Source organism: Lissotriton vulgaris, chromosome 8 (assembly GCF_964263255.1).
Source record: "Lissotriton vulgaris chromosome 8, aLisVul1.2, whole genome shotgun sequence".
Lineage (NCBI taxonomy): Eukaryota > Metazoa > Chordata > Amphibia > Caudata > Salamandridae > Lissotriton > Lissotriton vulgaris.
Window position 1 is genome coordinate 1355302380 of NC_141696.1, and position 24736 is coordinate 1355327115.

Sequence of the window (24736 nt, forward strand, 5' to 3'; positions counted from 1 at the left end):
GTTATCATCTTCATTAACATTCTCCAGTCCTTGAAGAGCATCCAAGGCAGAGCCAAAGAGAGCATAAAATATTGCCTTTGAGGCAAGACAATAAAGCAAGAGTCATCCTCAACCTGAGTCGGTGTCCTGGTGACCCCGTAGCGCAATAGGTGACGCAACCTAGCCTATGCAACCAGAGCCTGGACAGGCGAAGATACTGGACAATCAGTGAGGAATGCGGGAAAGGCATCCGGCTACACACCGGATGCTGGAGGTGTATCAGAGGCCAGTCAGTGCTGGAGCACCCAGTGGAGCCCCAAAGAGATCCAGAGCGATTTTGAAAAGATGCTGCATGGCCCCCTTGAAGGTCACAATCTGCTGCGGAGTCGCAGCACATCAGGTCCAGTATCAATTCTGTGGTTTTTTTCCCAGAGCGGCAGTGTCGCTGGGTGAGGACCATCGCTTGGACTGCTTTAATTTTTGCTTTAATTTGTGCTTATCAAAGCAAAGTTTAGCTTCCTGTCCCCTGATGGCCTTAGGATGTACCTCAAAGCATTTGTCACAGACCTTGGAGTTGTGTCTGGTGCCTAAGTAGCATAGAAAAACATATTGTGGGGCTATGATTCAAATCTGGTTGCAACATAATTTGAACTCCTCATTTTGGAAGATCCCTGAACATTGTCAATGGGAGTTTTGCAAAAAAAGATTGGTAAAAGATCCGAAAATCATAGATGGAAAGGTCTGGATCTGCGAAGAGTGCAGGACACAAGGAAATTACACCAGTGTGCAGGCATGGCATCTACATGCCACTCACTGTCATCATGTTGGAAAGCAGGGCACAGCCACAAGATGCCAATGGCTCCACCTGCCGGCATGCAGGAGCTACTGAACGTTTCTGGATCCAGTCTGGCACCTAGGAAGATCCACAGAGTAAGGAACAGCTGCAGCTATCAATCAGAAGCAGAAAAACTGAGCATATCATAAGCTAATGAGAGTCGATTTTTACTTCATTTTAACATGGTTGAGGTTTCCTTCTACCCCCCCCCCCCCTTAGTCCAAACCATTGAGTGTCCCCCATACCCATTGACAATGCTTACACTTCAGGTAGGAACGGTACAAGGATCTTGAACACTCCAGGCAAATCAAACGTTTGGTTGATAGAGCATTTCCCATATCCGTAAAAAAAGGCCAACTGTTGGCCTTATTCAGTTATTTCCTGCTGGCCCATATACACACACTATGGGGTCCATTATGATGTCGGGCGGTTTTCCTCCGCCAGGCTGGCGGAGGAAATCCGCCTGACATCATCAGCCCAATTCCCCCCGCCATATTAGTATGGCGGGAGGGACCGCAGCGGTGACAAACACCGCCCGCAAGGCGGCCGGGGCGGAAAACCAGTAACATGGTGGCGGTGTCTGTTAGACACCGCCCGCCATATTACAATGGGCTGTGGACAATGCCTTTCCGTGGCGGCAATGCCGCCACGGAAATGCATGCGGAGACTCCCTGCGGGGGCCCGTTGCGGGCCCCCAGGGAGTCCGTGGCTTGGGGGGGGGGTGCACATGGGGGGTACCTATGGTTCCCCCCCGCATTTCACAGTGCAACATGGCAGGCACCGTGCGGTGCCTGTCATGTTGCCCTTTGAAAAGCACAACATGCACTTTTACAATTGCGGCGGGCGGAGAATTCTGCTCCACCCGCTGCAATGGTAAACATACAGGATGCGCCCGCCTGCATGGCAGGCGCATCCTAATGCCTATGTCGGGACCCCAGCACTGTTAGCGGGCGGTCCACTTCTCCGTTAGGGTGGCGGGCGGCCAAAGCCCGCCCGCCATCCTAATGGACCCCTAAGGGCCTGACTATGAGAAGGCAGAGTTGAATACAATAAGTCATCAAATGAAAAGGTGTTTAGATGTAGTCAGGGGCGATAGTTATTGCATATTCAAAGTTTATGGGGACTATCATGCAGGTTTTGGTGATTATCAGTCAGAAATCTACATGTCCCAGTATGTACCAGGATTTTCCTCTTGTTAAACTCCAGCTGGTCTGACTTGCTGAAATTGAATGGAGGGCACAATCTTTATCACACCTTGCAGGTACCGGGTGTGATAAAGCTTTTACCACTTTGAATCTTGATCCCTGCGAATGCGTTTCAGTGTTTACTTGCAGTCTGCCCTTAGGGCTTTTGTTCGACCCTGTGTTATTGGTCCTAACCTTTAGTAATATTCTTTCACTCTGATAGGTGCCTCGTCTCTCTACATCCATTGTATTGAAGGATCAAACTGCTGCTTCTGTGTTTTTTCACTCCATAGGTGAAATGCAGATGGTGATGTTACCGTAAACGCCATCACCTGATTATAAGAAAACTAGGTAAGGATGGGGAAGAGTAAAGGTCGCTGCATTACTGAAACATTACAGCGCATAACATATGTCCCAATAGGGGCCTGCTAAAATTGTGCACTACAATGTGCTGTCATTTATACCGCATCTGATTCTGAACTATATTGTACTGAAGACTGTATAAGGTACATTTAATGAACAACCATTATACAGAAACAGAATAGCAAGCCGAAAATTCTATTCCAGTGAACTTTATTTTCATAAAAAAATATTCCTTATAAAAATTGTTTCTTGAAAAACATTCATCACAATATGGAATCTAAAGGCACACTTTTACTTTGTCAATGAGGCAGATACAATCCACTATTCACAGTCTCTGTGTGTTGCCAGGTTAGTCACGCAGAAGGGAACCTACTCTTCTTGTAGGTCCGCCTGTGCAAGAGGGTCGAGGCCCTTTTATCCATACTGTTGCTTCACAATTTTCGGGAAGTGATTCCAGATCATTAACGGAGCCTGCGCCACTGATCTTGCTTTCTCCCATATTTTACAGTCAGAATAAAATAGCTTCCATTTGTGCTTCTGATAAATGAGATAAAAATTCCAAAGTCTTCCAATTGTTCATTAAAATATATGGTACATGTACATAAAGAGATTTATATATGTTCACAGATAAAACAAGGTGTCTGACAATTCCAAGCTCGGCTCCTTGTGAATGCTTTGTCCCACCAGGAATGTGAGTTTGTAGGCATACTGGCATGGCGCAGGCACACGGATCACACCCTAAAGAATAAAAGAGGCACAGATCAGATCATGTCATACACGTATGGAGCATTCAAGGTTAGTTAACATGCCATCCCTTCTGTTCATAGAGAGGTAGCCTGGTGCAGCAGTGCTACAGTAAACTAGCCACACAGAAATATAAGAATATTAAATTACATTTTACTGCATAAAAGACTCTCATCCCCTAAACACAGACAACATAACTACAGCCTACAAACAACGCTGAATGCAGATGTCTTTGTAATAATAAGACCTGTGTTCAGGCAATGCTGCGTTTTGGTGCACGAAGCAAAGTGGTTCAAACAGCAATCAAAGTTTGCAAGCATATGCAGTTTTGTGCATAGATGCTGACACAGCTGCTGTGCCTGAAATACCTCTGCCATTACTGTATCTGCCAATGATGTGGATGAACTTCCATCAAACAGAATGCTGAGAAGGCCACCGTGTTGGTGTCACAAGCATGGCATCTAACTTTGCTTTTTAAGAACAAATCCCCAAAGTGGAGGTTTGTTTCTGAAAAACAACAGGACAGTGGCTCGGATGTGGAGGATGTTTTCTCCCTGCAAGTGGAAACTGCTTGTTTTACCTGGGTGTACCATACATGGGCAGCAGACGTGAGCGGGGAAAAATGCATCAGGAGGGCCACCGTAATCAGGGCGAACCTCCCAATGCTTGTAAGTTCTGTGTTGGATGTGTTGCTTCCTTTGATTGATCGTCTCTCTCTTAAGCAGCAGTTTCCCCACCTTTAGAAGAGGTGAAAGGGCTGCGAGTTTGGGCAGGAAAACCTTTGATTTGTGATGGTTCTCCGTCCTGCCAATCCACCCACACTTGTGTTAGGAGAAGACTGTGAACGACATATCTGTTACTAAACCATGGAGAACCTGCAAAGAGACATAAAAGCACCAAACGAAAGTATCAATTTTCTTTTTTAAATGCATAACCTACTACTCATGTGAGTGAACGAGCTTAAAAACAACTGTGCAAAGAAATAACGGCACCCTGGTCACATGCCTATGAGTGTTGACCCCAGCCTAAGCCCCAGCGGCGCACCTCATGCAGGCCCATGAGCGACATCCATTTCAAACAAAGAAAAGGTGTTGGAAGGAATGCTTGAAAATTGTCGAACCACTGGTAATTGCTTGGGGTACCATTCAACCCCATCATTCTTTTGCCCACAACGCCACCACAGAACAGATGCCGTTCAAAACCAGTTTCACCCTGGTTGAGTCTCATCAGTCGCATGCCACGTGGTTCCGGTGGCACAGTGGCCAAGGGACACGTCTGAGCACACAATGACCACTTAGGGTGTTACGTCAAACATTACTCACATCACCTTTTGTGTGTTTTACAATATAGATGTGTTCTACAGTCACAGCAAGAAATGAGCTGGCGCCAGTGCTCAGGAGTGGCATTTAGATTTGGTTTCGATATTTCAAGAGGTGGTACGAAATCAATAAGGAGATGCACAGCGCCACCTATGGGCTTGCAGAAGTATTGCTAGAGGAAACTTTTTGAAATCCAGTCTGGCACCTGGGAAGTATTCTAAGGTGAGGAATCTGCAGCAAGATTTATCCATCGGTAACAAAATATAATGCAAAACTTTTGCAATACCAATAGATACACAAGCATGTGATGTACTACCACTGGCACTGTGACTTACTCTCCCTCAATGGGAAAGGCTGTAGCTCGCCCCAGTCATACCAAGAATCAGGACTGGAACCGAACAGCGAACAAATAGGCCCAGGAACTGCTGTGATGTTAAAGGATGCTTCCCAGAGAAGCCGATTGAATGAAGACAAGGTCACTGATGGATGATAAACACTACTGGATTGCTACTAGAATGGTGGAGAGAAAGCACTCGCAGGAGTTTGTAGACAAACTAAAAAAGGCAGAGCTTGGCACAGAGGGGAACCAAGAGGTAAGCAGAAGCAACATTAAATGGAGAAGACATAGGATAGTATGGGGCAAGAAAAGAGAGGGAGAACAAAGAAACACAGGGTGCACAATAACAGATTGAAGAATTATTGAGAGCAGAGTTAGACAAAGCATCTAGGAGATGTTGCCAGGCACAGACTCATTGTCTGCATTGAGGTTATGTAGGTCAATAGAAAGTGCAATACGGCAGAATCTCTGGCAGTCAAGATTGTCTCTGGCAGTATCTTGCACAATATCCTTGGGCGAAGGACCTCTTCTGACAAGTGGTCAAATGGCAGTCCTTTTATACTACATCGTTCCTGAGATAGAATTTCCAGCATCACTTTAGAAATATCTGGTATATCCAGTCAGCATCAAGATCCTAGTTGAAGACACATTCTTTTAAACAAATAAGGTAAAAATACACCAATTCAGACTCCAGTATTTTGGAGATTGTTCTTATTTGACCTTGAAATAGAGATAACAAGGCACTTGTTCCAGAATGATGTGCTATCAGGTGTATTTTTGATGTCTATGTCTGAGTGACTTGACTCGTTTACAGGGTATTGTAAAGATAAGAACAGAAGCACATGTGTCAAAGCAGACAAGTTGATGATTCTGCAAAAATCAGGGTAAGATGGAGTCTCGACCCATTTAAAATGGAGTTGGCCTCATAGTGTTTACGTTAAGCAGTCCTGTAGGTCCCACATGTATGGTCACAATAGAAGATCAAATAATTTCAAGCCCTTGTGCTAACCTAGTGAACGACAGTTCCTCAATACTCTGGTTCTTTTGCTCAACTTTCCATCATGAATACTTGCTAGAGTGAAGATTTGCTCCTCTTTCAAAGACAAACTAAAACACTTGGCTAGTCTATCAATACTCCAGGTGTATCCATACTCGAGAATGGCCACATTCTGTTTAACTTGCTTGATACCATCTTAACATGTTTAAAAAGAAACCTCAGAAATTCGCCTAATAACCTGAGTTAAATTCAAGTTATTGTCACAAATTAAAGTGAATAAAACACTGAAATTTGCAAGCTATGTTGAGACCACAATGACGCACAACAGCCATGCAAACCATAACTCGGCCACCAAATTTAAAGTTCATGAATTCACAATATTAATACCAATAAATAACACCAAAAACAAAATGTAATTAAATTACATCAAAAGGAACCAATCTATGACATTACATTCATAGCTGCCTCTGACAAGGTGATAACAGCAGTCTGTAAGATGATTTACAACACTTCTAACTGCATCTGTTTCATTAAGTACGAGGTCACAAGCACTGCATTGGGTGATGCGAGCTACAGTTTGCATGGCTGTTGTGCGAGTTATGTATTGTGCTCCTAACCATAACATGCACATTTCAGTGTTTTTTTCTGTTTGTAGCGAGAGCTGAAATGTAATTGTGTATATATCATCAGATTTCCTCCAAGTAGAACATCATCATATGGGAGAAAGAGGTGCCATCCGCACAGCGTTCCTGTGGATGTATTTGTTTGTCAAAATACAACAAAAGTGCAAATAATTCAAAAAAGAGGGAAAGACTATACATGGAAAATGTTATCCTGTAACTATTCATTTGTGGTAGATAGTGCTGTAGATTCACATGCTATGCACACTACTGCCATCTAGTGGTGGGTTTGGACCATTGCAACTTATTTTTTCACGACCATGTCAGATATGTCTGGCACCATCCTTGGTCCACAATGCATCAGCACAATGGCTCCACCTCAGATTGATTTCTGCTCAGCAGGCGAATAGCGTAAGTGGTGTTTTCTGCTTTGGGGCAAGTAGTGTAAGTGGTGAACAGTGTCTATGACAGAGTGTGCTATGCACAATAAAGGAAGTGAAAGGGACACAGAAACATCTTTGATCATCGCTGGCTTCAGTGGGAGGATAGTGGGAACATGTGAATTTACTGCACCACAAACTAGGCTACAAACCGATGGTTACTGTGTAACGTTTTGAGTTTGTAGCATGTATGGCTGTAGATGCGCATGCTCTGCATGGATATAAAGCCAAGTGCCTCCCCAAAGCGGTGCCGAGGAAGCCGATGCTGCAGATAATTGAAAGAGTGTTCTTATGGGAGCTTGGCCAACTAAGCCTGCTGACCTGCTAAAACGTCTACATGATAATGCTTCCTGAAGGTGTTTTGCACTAAGTAGCAACTTGGAAGATATGCATATACAGGATGTTTCCCAACTGGAGCTAGGGTGGCCCCTTGGCCTCAGAACAAGAAGTCTGGATGTACTTCACAATTATTTATTTCTTTATTTAGGAATTTATTAAGCGCACAGCTACCCCCAACGGGGGTGTCCCGGCACTGATGCAGACCGCTGATGATTGGAGCAGAGAGAGGACTAGGGGGTTGGTGAACTACCAGGTCTTTAAAGCACGTCGATAGATGGGTTCAGATTCAGTACGGAAACCGCCCTCCTCGCCGCAACAGACGACATCCGCACCTTACTGGACAAACGAGAAACAGTAGCCCTCATCCTCCTCGACCTATCAGCGGCGTTCGACACAGTCTCCCACCGCACCCTAATACGCAGACTCTACGATGCAGGAATCCAGGACAAGGCCCTCGACTGGATCTGCTCCTTCCTCTGCGGCAGGGTGCAGCGGGTCAGACTCCCCCCTTTCCTCTCGGACCCCACACCTACCACCTGCGGAGTCCCCCAGGCCTCCTCCCTCAGCCCGACGCTCTTTAATGTCTACATGGCTCCACTTGCCCCCATCGTCAGAACCTACGGACTCAACATCGTGTCATACGCAGACGACACCCAGCTCATCCTCTCCCTATCCAACGAGCCCAACACCGCCAGATGCAACTTTCGAGAAGGCATGGAAGCCGTCGCCAAATGGATGAAAAACAGCTGCCTACAACTAAACACCAACAAAACAGAAGTACTCATCATGGGCCCAAACCCCAACGCCTGGAGCGACACCTGGTGGCCCACCGCCCTCGGAAACCCGCCAACCCCCACAGACCACGCACGCAACCTGGGAATCATCCTGGACTCCGAGCTCAAAATGGACCGCCAGATCAACTCTGTCTCATCTTCCTGCTTCCACACCCTCCGCCTCCTTCGTAAGACCTTCAAATGGATCCCCCTCGAACACCGAAAGACAGTCACTCACGCCCTGGTCACCAGCAGACTCGACTACGGCAACGCACTCTACGCCGGAATAAACAAAAACCTCATCCGCAAGCTACAGAACATCCAGAACGCCGCCGCAAGACTGGTCCTCAACCTGCCAAAACACTGCCACATCTTCCAGCACCAGCGCACACTCCACTGGCTCCCCGTCGAGGCGAGAATCACCTTTAAGATGCTCACCCACGCACACAAGGCCCTCCACGGCACCGGACCAGCATACCTGAACAGCCGACTCAAATTCCACGCACCCCAAAGGACCCTACGATCAGCCCAGCTTTCCTACGCTGTGGTCCCTCGCACCAGAAAGACCAGATCGGGAGGCCGTTCCTTCTCCTTCCTCGCGACCAAAGCATGGAACGCCCTTCGGCTCCACCTCAGACAGACAACATCGCTCCCCATCTTCGCAAGAAACCTCAAAACCTGGCTCTTCGACAGACCCTCTCCTTGATGGAATGGAACCTGCACCCCCCCCCCCCCCCGCCCCCCACCCACCCCTAGCGCCTTGAGACCCTCACGGGTGAGTAGTCGCGCTTTAACAAACTCCTGATTGATTGATTGATTGAGAGAGAGCGGCAGGGCGTTCCAAATTTTGGAGATGACTGCATAGGTTCCGCCACCCATTCTGGTCTTGCAAAAACAGTGGTGGCACGGAGACAGAGATTGTTGAATCTGAGGGTCCGACTATGTTGATAGTGTTTAAGTCTGGCTCTCAGGTATACAGGGCCTTGCCCCTGAAGACCTTTGAAGGCCATGGTGAGAGCCTTGAATTCAACACGTTTAGTCACCAGTAGCCAGTGATGCTTCCTCAAGTGGGGGTAATTGAGTGGCAGAAAAGGATTTTACAGATCACTCTGGCCACAGCGTTTTGTATAATCTGTAGGCGCCTAATCAGGTAGGCAAGCGCCCCAAAGTAGAGACTATTGGCATGATCCAGATGAGATGTGATTAGAGCATGGATTACAGTCCTGCGGGACCCCAGAGGGAGGAAGTAAAATAATTTACGCAACATGCAAAGCTTCCCAAAACAGGAGGAGGACACCTGTCTATTTGAGTTTTGCAGGACAGCTCATTGTCAAACCGGAAGCCGAGGTTCCTAGCCAAGTCAACAGGCATGGGGGGAGTATGCATCTCAGGCGGCCACTACAGTGTCGGGGGAGAGGGCAGGGTTTTTTGATTAAAGAAGATTACCTCGGTATTTGCTGAGTTAAACTAGAGTGTTAAGTGACATCCACGCCGAGATGTTACTCAGGCAGCTTCTGAAGTTAGAGAATGCATTTTCAGAATGTTCTTCAAAAGAAAACACCAGTCGGGTGTCGTCGGCTTAGGAAATCACCCTCACCCCACAGGATTCGACCAGCGTTGCAAGGGGTGAAAGAGAGACGTTAAAAAGGAAAGGACTTAAGGCAGAGCATTGGGGAACCCCGTATAGCAGGGGTTTCGCGTCAGAGACGAAAGGATGTAGAAAAACTTGTTGACTCCGGCTTCCCAGGTAGGACTTGATCCAGGTCTAAGGCGTGCCCTGAATACCCATGTTGTATAATCTGTCCAAAAGGATAGAATGAAAAACCGTGTTGAATGCTGTGGACAGGTCAAGCAGCACTAACATGGCTGCTTTGCCGGAATCAACGCTTTCACAGATACTCTCAGGAGACTTCAAGAAGGGTGGTTTCAGTACTGTATCCAGATCTAAAGCCGGAGTGAGAGTCATGGAAATGATTACAGTATTCCAGATGGTTAGAGAGCTGTTCCTGAACGATTTTTTCAAGACGTTTTGCCGATGCCAGAAGGAGGGAAATAGGTCTGTAATTGTTTTAAACAGGAGGGTCAGCGTCAGGTTTTTTAAGAATAGGCGCCAGGAGAGCCTGTTTCCACACTGCGGGGAAGGTGCCAGAGCACAGGGAGGCGTTCCAGATCTGATTCAATGGGGTGTCGATGACAGGTGCCAGAAGTTTGAAATACTGGGCCGGGCATGGGGTAATTGGGTGATCCGGATATGCATGCTTAGAATTTTTGAAGTGAGGCGGCGGGAGAAATTGGACGGAAGGAAGTCAGAGCATCATTACTAACCAACCTGGCAGCAGGGTCTGGGTTAAGTTGAGTGGGGGCAAAGGTAGAATAGATATCAAGAATTTTATCCTGAAAAAAAATCGGATAGCCCGTTGTACATGTGCGAGGTATGGGGGACTAAATTAGTAGTGGCGGCAGGCTTGGAGAAATCTTGTACAATTTTAAAGAGACCTTTAGCTGACTCATCTGCAGAGTGAATTTTATTGATAAAATACTCTCATGGTGGTACGTTTAAGTTTATGGAATTTTTTTAAGGCAGCTTTATATTCTAATGTAGCCGTGGGATCATAGGATACAACAAGTATCCTCTTTTTTGCAGTGGCTTTTCTCCACACGGAGCTCAGGGGAAAACCAGGGGGCTGAAGGTTTCTGTCTAGACGAGTTGGTGGATTTGAGGGGGGCAACGTTGTCTAGAGCAGAGGTAACCTCGTAACAACAGGAGAGGAAGGGAACGGAATTGGCGCCCCTCAGGGGAAATCAGAGAAACAACAAAGGAGCATCATAACAATATGAATTTAGAAAAAGAGCAAGCATGTAGCAACACTCACAGTCTCAATCTACTGTGAGGGGAACCTCTTTAGGTTGTTCAGAAAGCCCTCACTCACCAACCTGGTTGGTGACATGCTTCATCATAGGGCCCCACCAGGAGTGACCGAATGCCACCCTAGTGTGTTACAACGCCAGATTACTGCGGAGCTGGTTTTTTGTGTGAGTGAAATGTGATTTTTTAAGTGAATTAAAAATGTGCCAATTGTGTCAAAAAAAGGAATTTTAATAGTGTTGCCAATTGGATAAAAATAGTTTAGGATAAAGGGCCAAAATTAAAAGTCCAGACCGGCAGCATGTGTGGGGCCATTCACCAGCTGGGTCAGATTGAGGTCTTCCAGGGTATCGATGAGTTGAGGAGCTTTGGTGCAAATGATACCATCGGTATGAACGTTGAAGTCTCCTAAGATTGTAAAGTTGGCATGTTTAAGCGAAAGGTCTGCCGCCGCATAATAAAATTCTTGCAGGTGATTGGGAGGGAAGTTATGGGGTCTGTATACCAGGATTCCTTCCATAGTGGTACTAGGGGCCGACGTAATGCAAAAGTACATAGCTTCAAGGGGCCCCTGATTGCTTAATTTCTTGTAAGATATTTCCCAACTAGTTTGAGAAACTACTGCCACTCCTCTCCCGCTTTATTATCAGCCCTATTGATCCCCTGAATCTGGTAGCCAGCTGGAATGGCTAGGGTGATGTCAGGGTTTGAGCTGTCATTAATCCATGTTTCGGTCAGGAACATTAAGTCCCAGGAGTTTGCTTCCAAAGAGAGCCAGATGTCATCTGCGTGGTGAGGAAGAGATCTACAGTTGATCAGGCAGGCCTTTAAGGAGGGGGAGTGAGGTTTGCTATTGCTGGAAAGGGTAGGGATAGTAGGAGTAACTGGGATTAGTTGCAAGGAATCATTAGTAAAAGAGAATTGACACTTATTACATGGATGGCGGAATGAGCCCTGAGAGGTCAGGTTTAAAAGGGTGATTGCAGTGTTCAACCCTCTCAAGAGCTGAGCCTTAGACCAACAAATAGGTCCGGCGAGGGAGCCACGAGCAGCATCGCTGGCGCTGGCCGCATTCAGGGCGCAAACGGGCTTGCCGTTGGCGCACCTTCGGCATGGCGGCGGCACGCCCACTGCGCAAGTCTGCTGCGCAACGAGAAGAGCATTGAGCTTCAGTAGGCAGCAGCAACTAGACTGCTGACTGCCAAGCTCCGCCCCCGCCTTAGGACAATCCATGTCACAATGCCTGCTTTAGAGATAGAGGACCCCTGTTTGAAAAAGGAAAACGTTGATTGAACTATCTATTCAGTAAAAATGGTCACAAATTGTGCACAGAGTTTTATAGGATAGTTTTTGAATTTGAAATGGACCTAGGTGCTAATTGATATGTTCAGAAAATACAGACTCGCAGTGGATCGCAATTCGACCCACTTCATCAATATCCATGAGGTAGGTTGCAAATTGCAGCCAACTACAACTGGCCACAATCACAGGGATGATGGCCTGCTGGGGGTCCGCAGACCACCATCATGTCTTTCATTGCCTTTTAAATAAAGTAAGATTTTTTAGATTTTTTAAATGCAGCCTGTTAACCTTAAAAGAAAATGGGTTGTGTTAAAAAAATTGAAAAGTTAAACAAACCTTTGATAGGAGTTAATAGGGGTCCCACAGACCACTGGCGGATGTATGACGTTACTCCGCATACCGTTACAACTACCTACCATTACAACGCGACCATTACAACGCATACCATTACAACGCATAGCGCTTTGAGGTGCTGGATAGTGGTAAGTATAATTTACTATTCTAACTCCAGTCCCCGTGGACCCTAGGGAAGGTGTTGGATAGTAAATTATACTTATTCCCTATCCTAGAGCGCCCCCCCAGCGCAATGCGTTGTAATGGTATGCGTTGTAAAAGTCGCGTTGTAATGGTAGTGCGGAGTAAAAAATGCGTTGTAACAGGTGCATACCACCACTGCCTACCTCAAAAAACGTTTTTGTCAACATTCCAGGCGGAACCCAGCCCATATTTTAAATCCCCTGCTACGACCCTCCAAACTCAGCACTACTACCAAATCTAAACCTAAACCGTCCCAGGTCCTCAGGCTAGGACACCTCAATGTTAGATCTATGCAAAAACATCATCTAGAAATCCATGACCTTTTAGCAGATTACTCTCTTGATGCCCTGTTCATGACCGAGACGTGGCTCCATGACGACATGGACTCGGTTAGTAATTTAGCTACTCCAACGGGATATACTACATACACTGTGAATAGGAGCTCAAGAGGGGGCGGTCTAGCGCTCATAGTCAAATGGCACCTTGCCTGCCAACTAACTAAAGTGGACATTAAGGGCAGCGAAAGCGCTCGCTTTTCTATCAAAGCCAACTCACAGTTCTGCGCAACTGGCCTCTTGATCTATAGACCCCCTGGCGCAGACGCCCCCTTCATCAACTCACTCCTACAGTATCTGGGCACTAACATCACTAAAACTGCTAATCTCACTATCATAGGTGACCTCAACTTACATCTAGACAGAGACACCGAGCCCAAAATTGCCACCTTTCTCGCGGATCTCGCTGCCTTTCAGCTTAATCAACTCGTAAGTGGTCCCACCCATAGAGCGGGACACCTCCTTGATCCCATCTTCTCTAATATCACGAGTGGATCCGCATGCCCGCCTATTCCTATGACCTGGACAGACCATCATCTGGTAATATTGTCAATTTCTTGCAATTCTATCCCTGTTTTGGTGCCCACCCCGCAAGTTCAAAAACGTCCATGGAGAAAACTCCGCCTAGAGGACCTGCATAACCTCTTGGTGTTAAATCCCCCTCCCTCAAGTGACGACCTTGACGTAGGGTACGACCAGTTTTGCCTCTGGATTACCCAGGCACTAGACACCCTGATCCCTGCTAGATGGATCAAGGCTCGCGCCCATACGGCTAGTCCCTGGTATAATTCAGAACTAGCCATTCTGAAAAAGGAATGCAAAAAGGCGGAGAGAGGTTGGAGAAAAAATTATGATGCCAATCTCAAACAGAAATATGTTCTACTCCAGAAAACCTATCACCGAAAGGTTTGCAGAACAAGAGCGGCATACTATGCCGATGAAATCAACAGTAGTTTCAATACCTCTAAATCTGTTTTTAAAATCTTGAAAGACCTTACCGCGAAAAAAACTGCTATCACTGCCACTACCTCCCCTGACCTTTGCAACAATATGGCTAATTTTTTTACCAATAAGATCAGGAAAATTTATGACACCTTCCCAAACTGTCCGCAGCTTTCTGTTACTCTGGACCCCACCAGACCTTCTCTCTGCTCCCTTCCTACACTTGAGCGAGAGAGTTTTCAAAAAATTTGCAAAAAAATCAATTCTGGTTCCCCGGCGGATCCCTTAAAACCTGAGACTTTCTGTGAAGCCCACAAACTTGTCACAGAACCTATACGAGACATTATTAACCTGTCTCTCTCTACAGCCAGAATTCCCTCTAAATGGAAGCAGGCATGGGTATCTCCCATCTTAAAAAAACCCACATTAGACCCCACGCTTCCTGAAAATTTTAGGCCCATCTCCCTGCTTCCCTGGCCAGCCAAAATTATCGAGGCACACGTTAATACCATTCTGACCAACTTCCTCATAACCAACAACATCCTGGACAACTCCCAACACGGGTTTAGAGCTGGTCACAGCACCGAGACAGCCTTGCTCAGTGTAACAGAGGACCTCCGTACCATTCTTGACACCGGCGTAATGGCAGCACTGGTCCTGTTGGACCTCAGTGCTGCCTTCGACACGGTGTCGCACGAGGTCCTTCTGATGAGACTGGAGGAAATTGGAATCACAGGGACAGCCCTAGGATGGTTTAGAGACTTTCTTTCCAACAGGTCCTTCAAAGTCTCCACCCCCCCTTACATCTCTAAGGAGCATAACATCGGACAGGGAGTGCCGCAGGGTTCTTCCCTGAGCCCCACCCTGTTCAATGTCTATGTCCGCCCTCTTGCAGAGGTGGCTAGAAGGAGCGGACTGGCATTGGTGTCCTACGCTGACGACACCCAGCTGGTGGTGGCCCTTAATGACAACAGTGGTCTGGAGGCTCTCCACTTCAAACAGACACTTACTGACATCACCAACTGGATGACGGCAAATTTCCTTCAACTTAACGCGGGGAAAACAGAGATACTGCTCCTGGGGAAAAACACTGCGTCCTGGGGAGATAGCTGGTGGCCTGACGTCTTGGGCCAACCTCCTAAGCCAAAGGAATGCGTTACAAATCTGGGAGTCTGGGTGGACTCGGCACTGAAGTTCACTCACCATACTAAAAAGGTGGCTGCCACCTGCTTCGGCATTTTACGCAACCTCAGACCTATTTTGAGGTTCTTCGACTGCCGCACCCGCCAATTAATTGTCCAGGCGACCATCCTTTCAAGACTGGACTATGCCAGCTCTCTTTTATTGGGGGCTAACCTTGTCGAAACCACCAGATTACAGAGAGTCTAGAATGCGGCTGCCAGGGCGCTGGTAGGCCTCCCTCGCCACTCCTCGGTGGCCGGAGCCTTGAAAAAACTGCAGTGGCTCCCAGTGGGCAAAAGGATCCAGTTTAAGGCACTGTGTTTAGCCTTTAAAATCCTTAAAACCGCCTCTCCCCCAATGCTGTGCCCCCTCCTGTCGGAGTATATTCCTAGGAGGTTGCTTCGCTCAGAGGGACAACATCTCGCGATCATCCCTCGTACCAAACTGGCCAGAATAGGCGGCCGATCCTTTAGCTTCCTAGCTGCCAAGCTATGGAACAGTCTTCCGGAAACTATCCGTGGCATGCAGGACCTTTTGGCCTTCAGAAAGGCCATCAAAACTCACCTCTTTCAGTAATTGCTTCTTTCTCTCTGTGCCTCTAACTCTCTGCTTTCAGTCTTCTCGCAGCGCCGGGACGCCCCTTGGCTGGGGCAGCCGCGCGCTATACAAATGACTATAACATAGCATAACATTCACAAAAAGAAAGGGACCCCTTGGACACCCCTTCCAATTTCAAATGGGTTACCCATCTCCTTTGAGTCGGTTGTAAAATATTAATGTTATCCGACTGGATTTCTGTTGCAAAATATTAATACATACCATAAGGAATTGGCATTTGGAAGGGACATCTTAAATATGCTGTTTCATAATTCTGATTTCTTATTGTTTTCTAAACCCATTTGGCGTTTGTTAGTTTCTTGCTTTACTTTTTCCACACTCTCTGATGCGGATGACAAAATAAATGATGGCGCCAGTGCGCTGATGTCTAATTCGGGAACTTTACATGTAAATACACATGCAAAAAGACCAAGTAAGGGTCACACTGTGGCATGACAAATGACTTGGGAGTGATTATGTGTGTCAAACCTTTATTGTACTGCATCACAATGGGTAATGATGGGAGGGTTGGTCCGGCAAATGTAAAAAGACCAAAGGAACCGGCAAGTAACCTTTAATAGTGCCCAATGCAAGGCCTTGATATGCCAAAGAAAAAACATTCAAACATCTTGGCGTGTAAATGTTTTTTCTTGTGCATTCCTCCCCCCCCCCCCTCCCCCCCCCGGTCATATATTTCTTCCAGCAACTGGAGTAAAATTGTCTAATTATTGTCCCATACCAAATTTCCTTTTTAAGTGTATGCTTTGTGCTGTAGTAGCATGAGTGGACAGCAACAGCAGTTGACACATTTGCGTGTAAGTTGCCCTGTGTAGCCTTAAGCTCTAAATCAGCTAAAAACTGAAGCAGAGACGTGAGACAGACAAGGGATGGATACATGCGCGTTACATGCACATGGGAAGGAAGAAAGGGGCTTTTCTATAGCCTCAATTTCCTTTTCCTAGTCACTTTATGTTAACAACCACTAATTGGAAGTATCCCCACACACAAATATGGGTGAGACTATAAGTAAAATTACAACGTATTAAATAGTGCTTTTACCAGCTATTTCTGGGAGCATACTGTACCACATGGAAGAACACCATACATCCTTTAGCACACTATATTATTTCACATTGGCAAAGCCAGCTGCAGAGAGTATTAGTTAGGGCACATTCTGTTGTCAAAATCATTGTGCTGCAGGGCTTAAATGTTGTGCTCCAAAGAGATATTCTCATGCATTGGTCCATTGCTAAATGTAGACTCTGCTCTGAAGCTTTACCCCATCGTAACCAACACATGCTCTTCTGTTAGTACAGAAGAATAAGATTGGCTCAAAATATTTCTTGTCAGCCTTTAACTGTAATTATTACTGATACTCTTTATTGATAACTTCTGGCTGCCAAGTAAAAGAATGTATACATTGTAGGCAAATTAGGCAACCAGGTTTTTACGACAGGATTAAAGGCAGAATGAGGGACCCATGATTGGTAAGGGTAGTCACTGTTTTCTTTTATTTTGAAAGGGTATGGAGACCTAACAGCTTCATGACACTAAAGAGACCAGAAGAGGAACTTTGGCACCAGGTCAAGACAGGATTAACATAATAAAGTTTTAACGTTTTTGGAGCATTTAAAAGAAAACTTAGTCTGAACTTTCTGGGCTTTAGAAATATCATTCCAGTTTTGGAGCAGAGTGGAGAAAGGACCACCCTCCAGCACGAGCCTTCTTCAATGCCAGAGTGGGAGTGTAGGGCCATCAGTGTGAGGTTGAAGGACGCGTTTGCCCACATTTAAGAGTTACCAGGGTGCACGAAAAGAACTCAAAGCATATTTTTCTGACTCTAAGTAAGCTATCTTTGTCAAGGTACAAAAAAATTACCATGTAGAACTTAAGAGTGTTTGAAAAGCATGCATGTTCCAAGATATGTTCTGACTAAACAGGACCTCAAGTTGCAAGAAAAAGTAGGAAATAGGCTAAAATCACCTGGGCCCATTTCCTGCTGCCAGTTTCTATAAACAATGCACCTCAATATGCTATGGTGCAGGCACCTGGTTAACAGCTCTGCTGACATCCTTAATTATGATGCATGTTTATTGCAATGTAGACGTGTTCTAATTTCTGCTTTTGTTTTCCCAGCCCTTTATGTTCATAATGTTTTAAAAATCCTTGCAGTTAGAGTTGTGCAAGTCGAAATTAATTAAAAAGCAGCTCAAAGTGGGGCAAAGATATGACAGTGGAATGAGGATATCGACCGGGCCACTGGATTTATTTGATTCTCCAGCCACTGCATTCTACCATCGGCTGAATGATTCGCAGATTTTAAGAAAAAAAAATGTTTTAGTTCAAACAGATCAAAAGTTATTAAAACACTATTATACTTGTTGTCGCACAATGACAGACCTTTTGCTATGCTTATATCGGTGTTAAACTGATGATAATGAGGTGGAACCTTGACCATACAGTGTTAACATGCGCAAAGATGTCGAAACAGTGAAGTAGTACTGCTTCTCAATATTTATTACTTTGCATATTTTGCCTTTTTCGAACTTCAACATTTAGTCCACTCTTCTGCATAATTTGGTCCTCCCCTGTTGCATAATACAGTAGCCTTGATATAGGACAAGAGAAATGCCACGCTCATCAGATCACAACACATCACATCAAATCAGGGCGGGATGAGGCAAGAGGAAGCTATTCATAAACATGCAAAGTACTCACTGGCCAATTATAGTACAGGTGGCACATCTTGTAGGTGAGTCTCTGCATGTGGTCGGGTTTCAGTCCGTTGTCATCATAGACTACATTGTAGTATGTTGGATTAACTGTTCCTTGCCGGGCAACTTGGCTGATGAGGTAAAAGTCGTACCTACGAGAAAGAGAGAGAGAGAGAGAGAGAGAGAGAGAGAGAGAGAGAGTGAGAGAGACCAATTATTCTGCAACTCTTAACAAGAATACCTACTCACAGAAATATAAAAATCAATCACAAGACATAATTAGAAAAGAAGAACCCGGTTTTCATATAAAGCTTCAGATCATGCCTGGATCTGTATTTCTGATATTGTTTTTCATCAAAGATTTCCAAGTTATACCTGTTAGTAAACTTCTGATGTTCCTAGGTTTCTAGATGTACTCCTGAAAAACGTATGCAAATTCAATTTGCAAAAATATGCACAATATTTTTGCATGAGAAATTTGGCAGTGTAAATGCACTTGTGATTTTTTCATCCCCAGTGAAAATATTTGTATCCATGCAGGGAACGCTTCCAAAAAAACCTCACCAAAATAGATATGTTTCCTTCCTCTGTCCTCCCAGCCCTGGTGAGATTAAAGTTACAACCTTTATCAGGATGAGAAGGAAGTTGAGATGAGTTTGAGAATTATTCACAAACGTATACGGCATGTCTATGTCTGCCTTCTAACGTCCACTATTGTACATTAAGGGCCTCATTACGATGTGAGTCGGAAAGGTAGGAGGTTTTCCGACTTACATTGTAGGGTTCGCTTTTGACTACAGCATTACAATGCCAGCGGTCGAAAGTGAAAGCGGCTGGTCATTCCGGCTGGATTCCGACATGCTCAAATAGCCCATCAGCCAGTTGGAACCGGCACGTAATCCCTACAGGACTGCATTTCTGTCATTGGAATTACGATGTCGGTTTTAGACAGGCTTTCCATGCCAGGCTTTTCGACATGGAATGCCTGTTGGAAAGCAACTTTATAAGCCCCTATCAGGGCCCCCTTCTCCCTGTGGCCTCTGGTGGGGGCCGAGGGGGCACCTATGGTGCCCCCTGTAAATCCCTGCACTTTGTGGCAGGCACCATGACGTATCTACCACACGGTGCAGGGATTTGCACAAACACCAATTTTTCTATGGGAGCTTGTGCTCTGGTCTATGTGAGCTTGAGCTACGGTCTATGAGAGCTTGTGCTACGGCCGGAGCACAAGCCCCCAAAGGGAAATGGGAGTATGCGACCGCACCATATGCATACGCATCGAAATAAGATATGGCGAACCTCCGACCCATGGTTGGGCAGTACCATATCGCTGCGGTGTTGGGCAGACGCAAGTCGGCCCAATATAGTAAAAAGGGCCAAAGTGAGAAAAGCATCACCGAAAAAATATTTCAATGCAGTTTTTACGGTGGAGGTGTCATCAGGGAAAATGAGAGTACAAGGTGGATATGGGAACAGCTGCAGGGAATATTTAGAATGGATTAAGCAAGTAAATGCCGCACCTTTTTTTGTTTCTATGCAGCTCTTTCTACCACATTGCGATAAAACTTATCTTAGCTCCTCCAAACTTAACTCAATGGACTTCAATTGGTAAACTGAAAGGTTCAAGGAGAGAGTGAGCTCTAATGGGATTGAAATACGTCACTGACAGGTTTCAAACAAAGCTCAGCAGTGAGTGCTCTACTTAAAAGATTCTCACTGGGATACACCTTATCATCAGTGGCAGGGCACAGAGTAATACAGAATTTAATGCACATGGATGCGCGCTGAACAAGTCATCTCAAAATGCAAAAAGTAGCTTGTGTCTTCGAAGAAATCTCTCAATGTGTATGCTTCTTTACTATCCAACGTACAAGGGCATGACCCTGCAGAGAACTACTTCCGCATTATTAGGTATTTGCAACCAAAGGGAAAGACATTGATCCCCATCTACATATGCATACCAGAGGAAAAGGCAATACAATAATACTCCTGTCCGTTATGTAATGATGATGGAGCCGGGATGGCTGAGAGCATTTTTTGGACTTCCATTTTCATTAAAAATGAACAAAATGACAACAACCTGCACTGGAATTGCCACGTGGCCTGTGAGGTCCTGGAATCCCTGCAGGACTTTAAAAAAAGTGAAAACCACACACTACCCTGTAGGCAAATGCTCTCCCAGCAGGTGGATGTGGTTGCAGTTTGCCAAATGCCAAATTTCCTGAGCTATTGCAGACAGTTGGGGGAGCGGGTGCAGTCCTGCTTATGCATGTAAAACATGGCTGTCATATGGTCTGTCTTCAATAGTCCCATCAATATATGTGAGAAATGCCTTCAGAGCTTTATCAATGGCTAGAAGCACCAGACAGTTTATGCAGCAGCCCTTGTGCTGAAGGGTCCGGAAGCCGTAAGGGCTTCCCTGATGGCTAGAAGCATCAAGTAGTTTATGTTGCAGCCTTGATGCTGAGGGGTCCGAGTGCTTTGACAGTGATCTTGTGGAGGTGAGCTCCCCACCTTACCCAACAACAGGTGCACCGGTGGTAATTGTCACCTATGAAAGGAGGTCTAGAAAGGACCTGCCAAGCAGCTGGTTGTTAGTGTTGCACCAAATCAGGGTGCTTGGCCATGGCCATTCCTAAGAATAGATCCTCCCAGTGCCTTTCTTCTGGTCGCCACTGCCATGAGAGGCACTGGTTTAATGGCTGCATGGTACAATCGCTATGTGTGATACCATCATTCCCTACAGTTAAAATACAGTTCAAATAGTGATGGAATAGTGTATCTGAAAAAGAGGCAGCAGCTGAATGAATACCATCATCCTCTTTGTTGGTGTATGCTTTGTCTGTTACCACATTTAGAACTAAACCAAGGTAGGGCTAAATCTTTTGCTGCTGAAACCTTTTTGCATTAATGGTGAAGCCTAGTCTGTGAGCAGGGTCCTTGCTGTGTGAGTGTGTGCTAGGCACTGCCCTTTGCTGCACTCTTGATCAGCTTGTTTAAGTAAGGAAACCCATGTATGGAATTTTTGGGCAGGTGAAATGCCACTATCACAAGGCACCTCCTAAAGTTCCTTGGAGCCCTAGTCACTCCAAAGGGCGAGGCCTTGATTTGGTAGTGTTGTCCACTTTCCGCAATCTGAAGGTAATAGTGATGTAATAGTTGGATTAGGATGTAAAAGAGCACATTCCTCAGATGCAGATCTGATTAGAAGTTGCTTTGGCGAACCAGCGGGATGATGTCCTGCAAGGTGACCCTAATAAAGTATTTGAAAAGGATGACTTCTATTTAGTAGTAGGAGGTTGAGGATCAGCCCGAGGGAGACGTCCTTTTTGGGAATCACAAAACAGAGGTAATACATCCCTACCCTATGGTGGCCTATCCTACAAGCCCTTGTACCGTCAGAGTGAAGATTGTCTGAAAATATTTAGCGATGGCGTTGTGGGATTTTGGGAGGGGTTCTATGGAACTCGAGGCAGTACCCTTCTCATGCAATGGAGAGGATCCATTGATCTGAGGTGATGTTTTGCCCACGAGCTATAAGGTTGTTCAGTTTTCCCCAAACAGGTGTGATGTGCTTGGGCTGAGGGAGAGGGAGTCAATGTTTTACAGTGGAGGACCTCATGTGGACCAATCTGTGCACTTTTCACATCTGTTTACCATGTCGTTTCCGCTCTTGAAGGTCTTAGGCTGCGGGGACCTGAAAGGAACGCTGGTACTATTGGTTCTGCACCCCCTGGCTTGACTTCTTCCCTGGTCTGCTGCTTGTGAAACACTGACTAGGGACTGTAGAGCGCCCATGGATTTGGAAATATTGGTGTCCTTAAAGAGTTTTCAAACATCTAGTCCACATGGGGGCCAAATGTTCACCTGTTGCACCTCAGCCCCAAAACCAGACATCTTAATTCAGACATCCCTGTGCAGAAGAATGCTGGTGTTAACTCCCCCTGCAGCCATATCTGCTGCATTAAGGGCACATCTAACATTAGCATGGCTGATGGTTTCCCCTCAGCAACCAACTCCTGTCCTCTTTTATGATGAGCCTCTGCTAGGTGTTTTACTAACTCACAACAGTTCCTGTGGCTAGACTTCTAAAAAGAAAACTAGTTGCAAAAGTCCAGGCCTAACACTACATGGCAGACACCACGGAGGAGTTATCGTTAGGACCATCTTCCCATAGAAAACCGTTTTTTCCTATTAACGTTAGTGCAATCTGACAAAACTTTACCAAAAAGTCTCATCCATCTTATCTTCCTCCCAGGGAGTTTTGTTTTGATCTGTATAGGGGTGGCTGAGAATGGTGACGGGGGGGGGTCCAAAAACGTGTTTTCCCCATGCAATATTTCATGGGAAAATTAGACATGGTTACAGTCTAAACGGCTGAATGAAATGACACCAAATTTGGCAGAAAGCTAGATCTTGATCCAAGATTGGATGTAAACCCATTCAGTAGTTTTTGAGAAATTCAGTTTCAAAATGTATGTATATTTCACACCGCGGAGGATTCTTCTTACCCAACACATAAAAAGATAAGATCTGATTGGCTGCCATGACCTCAACAAAGATGGTACTACAGTTATTTTAGAAATTAGGGACTGAGGCCATATGTATCATTCCAAATTGCGATCGCAAACGCTGAAATTCGCAGAATTTCGGCGTTTGTAATCGCAATTGGGCTTAGTGGTATGTAGGAATGAAAAACAGCCTTGCGAAATAAGGAATCGCAAAATTTGCGATTCCCTATTTTGCTATTGCATTTGAGGAATTGCAAATTGCGATTCCTTAAATGCAATGCAAGAAGCACAGAAAAAGTGTAATTTGGCCTCAAGGAATCGCAAATTACCAGCAACTTCAAGTTGGTGGTAATTAGCGATTTCTTTGCAAAATGCACGTTTTTGCATTTTGCAAAGTGCCATGTGGCACACATACATGCCCTTAGGGAATGTATGTGTGCCACATGGGCACAGATGCACATTTCAGGGGTGCAACAGGGTGTCCTTTTAACACCCTGGCACCCTTGAAATTGCATTCTCAATTTGCGATTCTTTAATTGAGAATCGCAAATTGAGAATGTCTTCCTATTCATTCCTATGGCCTTTAGGCCCATAGGAATGAATGGGGAGGTATTAATTAATTGTGAATCACAATTTGCGATTCGCAATTAAGGAATATGCAGGATTCGCAATATTATTTGCAAATCCTACATACATAGTATTTTGCTATTCTCAAATAGCAATTCACAAAAAATCGCTATTCGAGAATTGCAAAAGAACATTTTGATACATATAGCGGTGCATTCTCAATTTGCAATTCTCTAATTGCGAATCGCAAATTGATAATGTCTTCCCATTCATTCCTATAGGCCTCCTAGCTTATAGGAATGAATGGGAAGGATTTCCTTATTTGCAAATCTCAATTTGCGAATCGCAAATAAGGAATATGTAGGATTCGCTAAATTTTGAGCAAATCCTACATACATTGCATTTTGCAATTCTCTAATTGTGATTTGCTAAAAATCGCAATTTGAGAATCGCAAACATCGGTTTTGATACATATGCCCCTCAGTCCCCTGTCCTGAAAAAAGATGTGAAAAACACAGGGGGAGGGAAGGGGGGGGACAGGGTAGGATACCCTGACCCTCAAGTAATGGTTGGGATGATATGAATTATCCAATTCTGGCATTTACGTTGCAACTGAATAATAAGGAACAGACCCAATGCCGAGTGGTTCAAATATTCCTGCTCAATGGATTTTGTGCTCGAATGTAGGTGTGGACTAATCAGGCAGTGTAAGACAGTTTTGTTGTCCTCCTCTAAAGAGAGTACTTCTCTTATACACTCCCATATTATTCTGTGTAGTGTGAGGGAAGGAATCCTGACTTGGTCATGGAGGAGCTCCTCAGTTCCATGCAGCCCTGGCATTGCCTCCACACTGATCACCAGGATTTTGCTGAGGAATCAACCGTTTGAGATAAGTCTTTATTGGTTCAACACACGTTTTTTCTAGATGTGTGATTATGATGCTATGTTGCATAGTACGATGCCAAGAATAAGGGAGGGAATGATCAGGTTAGTTGTGTCTTCCAGTATTGAGGGAACAGATTCTTTGTGGATGAACAAGAGTCCATAGTAGATTTTCGTTTTGGTGTCCAAGATCAGTGCCTCAACTGTTTCCAATTGTGAGAAGGATTACAACAAGGAGTCAGTGGGGAGGTTACGCGCATGCCTTTCTGGGGTTGATTAACAGCTTCACAGACTGGTGATGTTGGCCCTGAAGAACTTGAGGAGGTCTTCACAATGTTGTTGGAATCAGCTGAAGTAATTTTCTATGGCAT

General features: G+C 45.3%; 1 protein-coding gene across 1 annotated transcript in view; it reads right to left on the reverse strand.

Moving 5' to 3' along the window:
* Window positions 1-2895: 2895 nt before the first annotated feature.
* PIWIL4 (piwi like RNA-mediated gene silencing 4) overlaps window positions 2896-24736 on the reverse strand; it is a 376427-nt gene continuing 354586 nt past the window's right edge. Inside the window, exons 20-21 of the mRNA XM_086933498.1 lie at window positions 18410-18557; window positions 2896-3099 (exon numbers count right to left, since the gene is read on the reverse strand). Coding sequence (XP_086789624.1) covers window positions 2983-3099; window positions 18410-18557 — 265 coding nt within the window. The 3' untranslated portion in view covers window positions 2896-2982. The remainder of the gene's footprint in view (window positions 3100-18409; window positions 18558-24736) is intronic.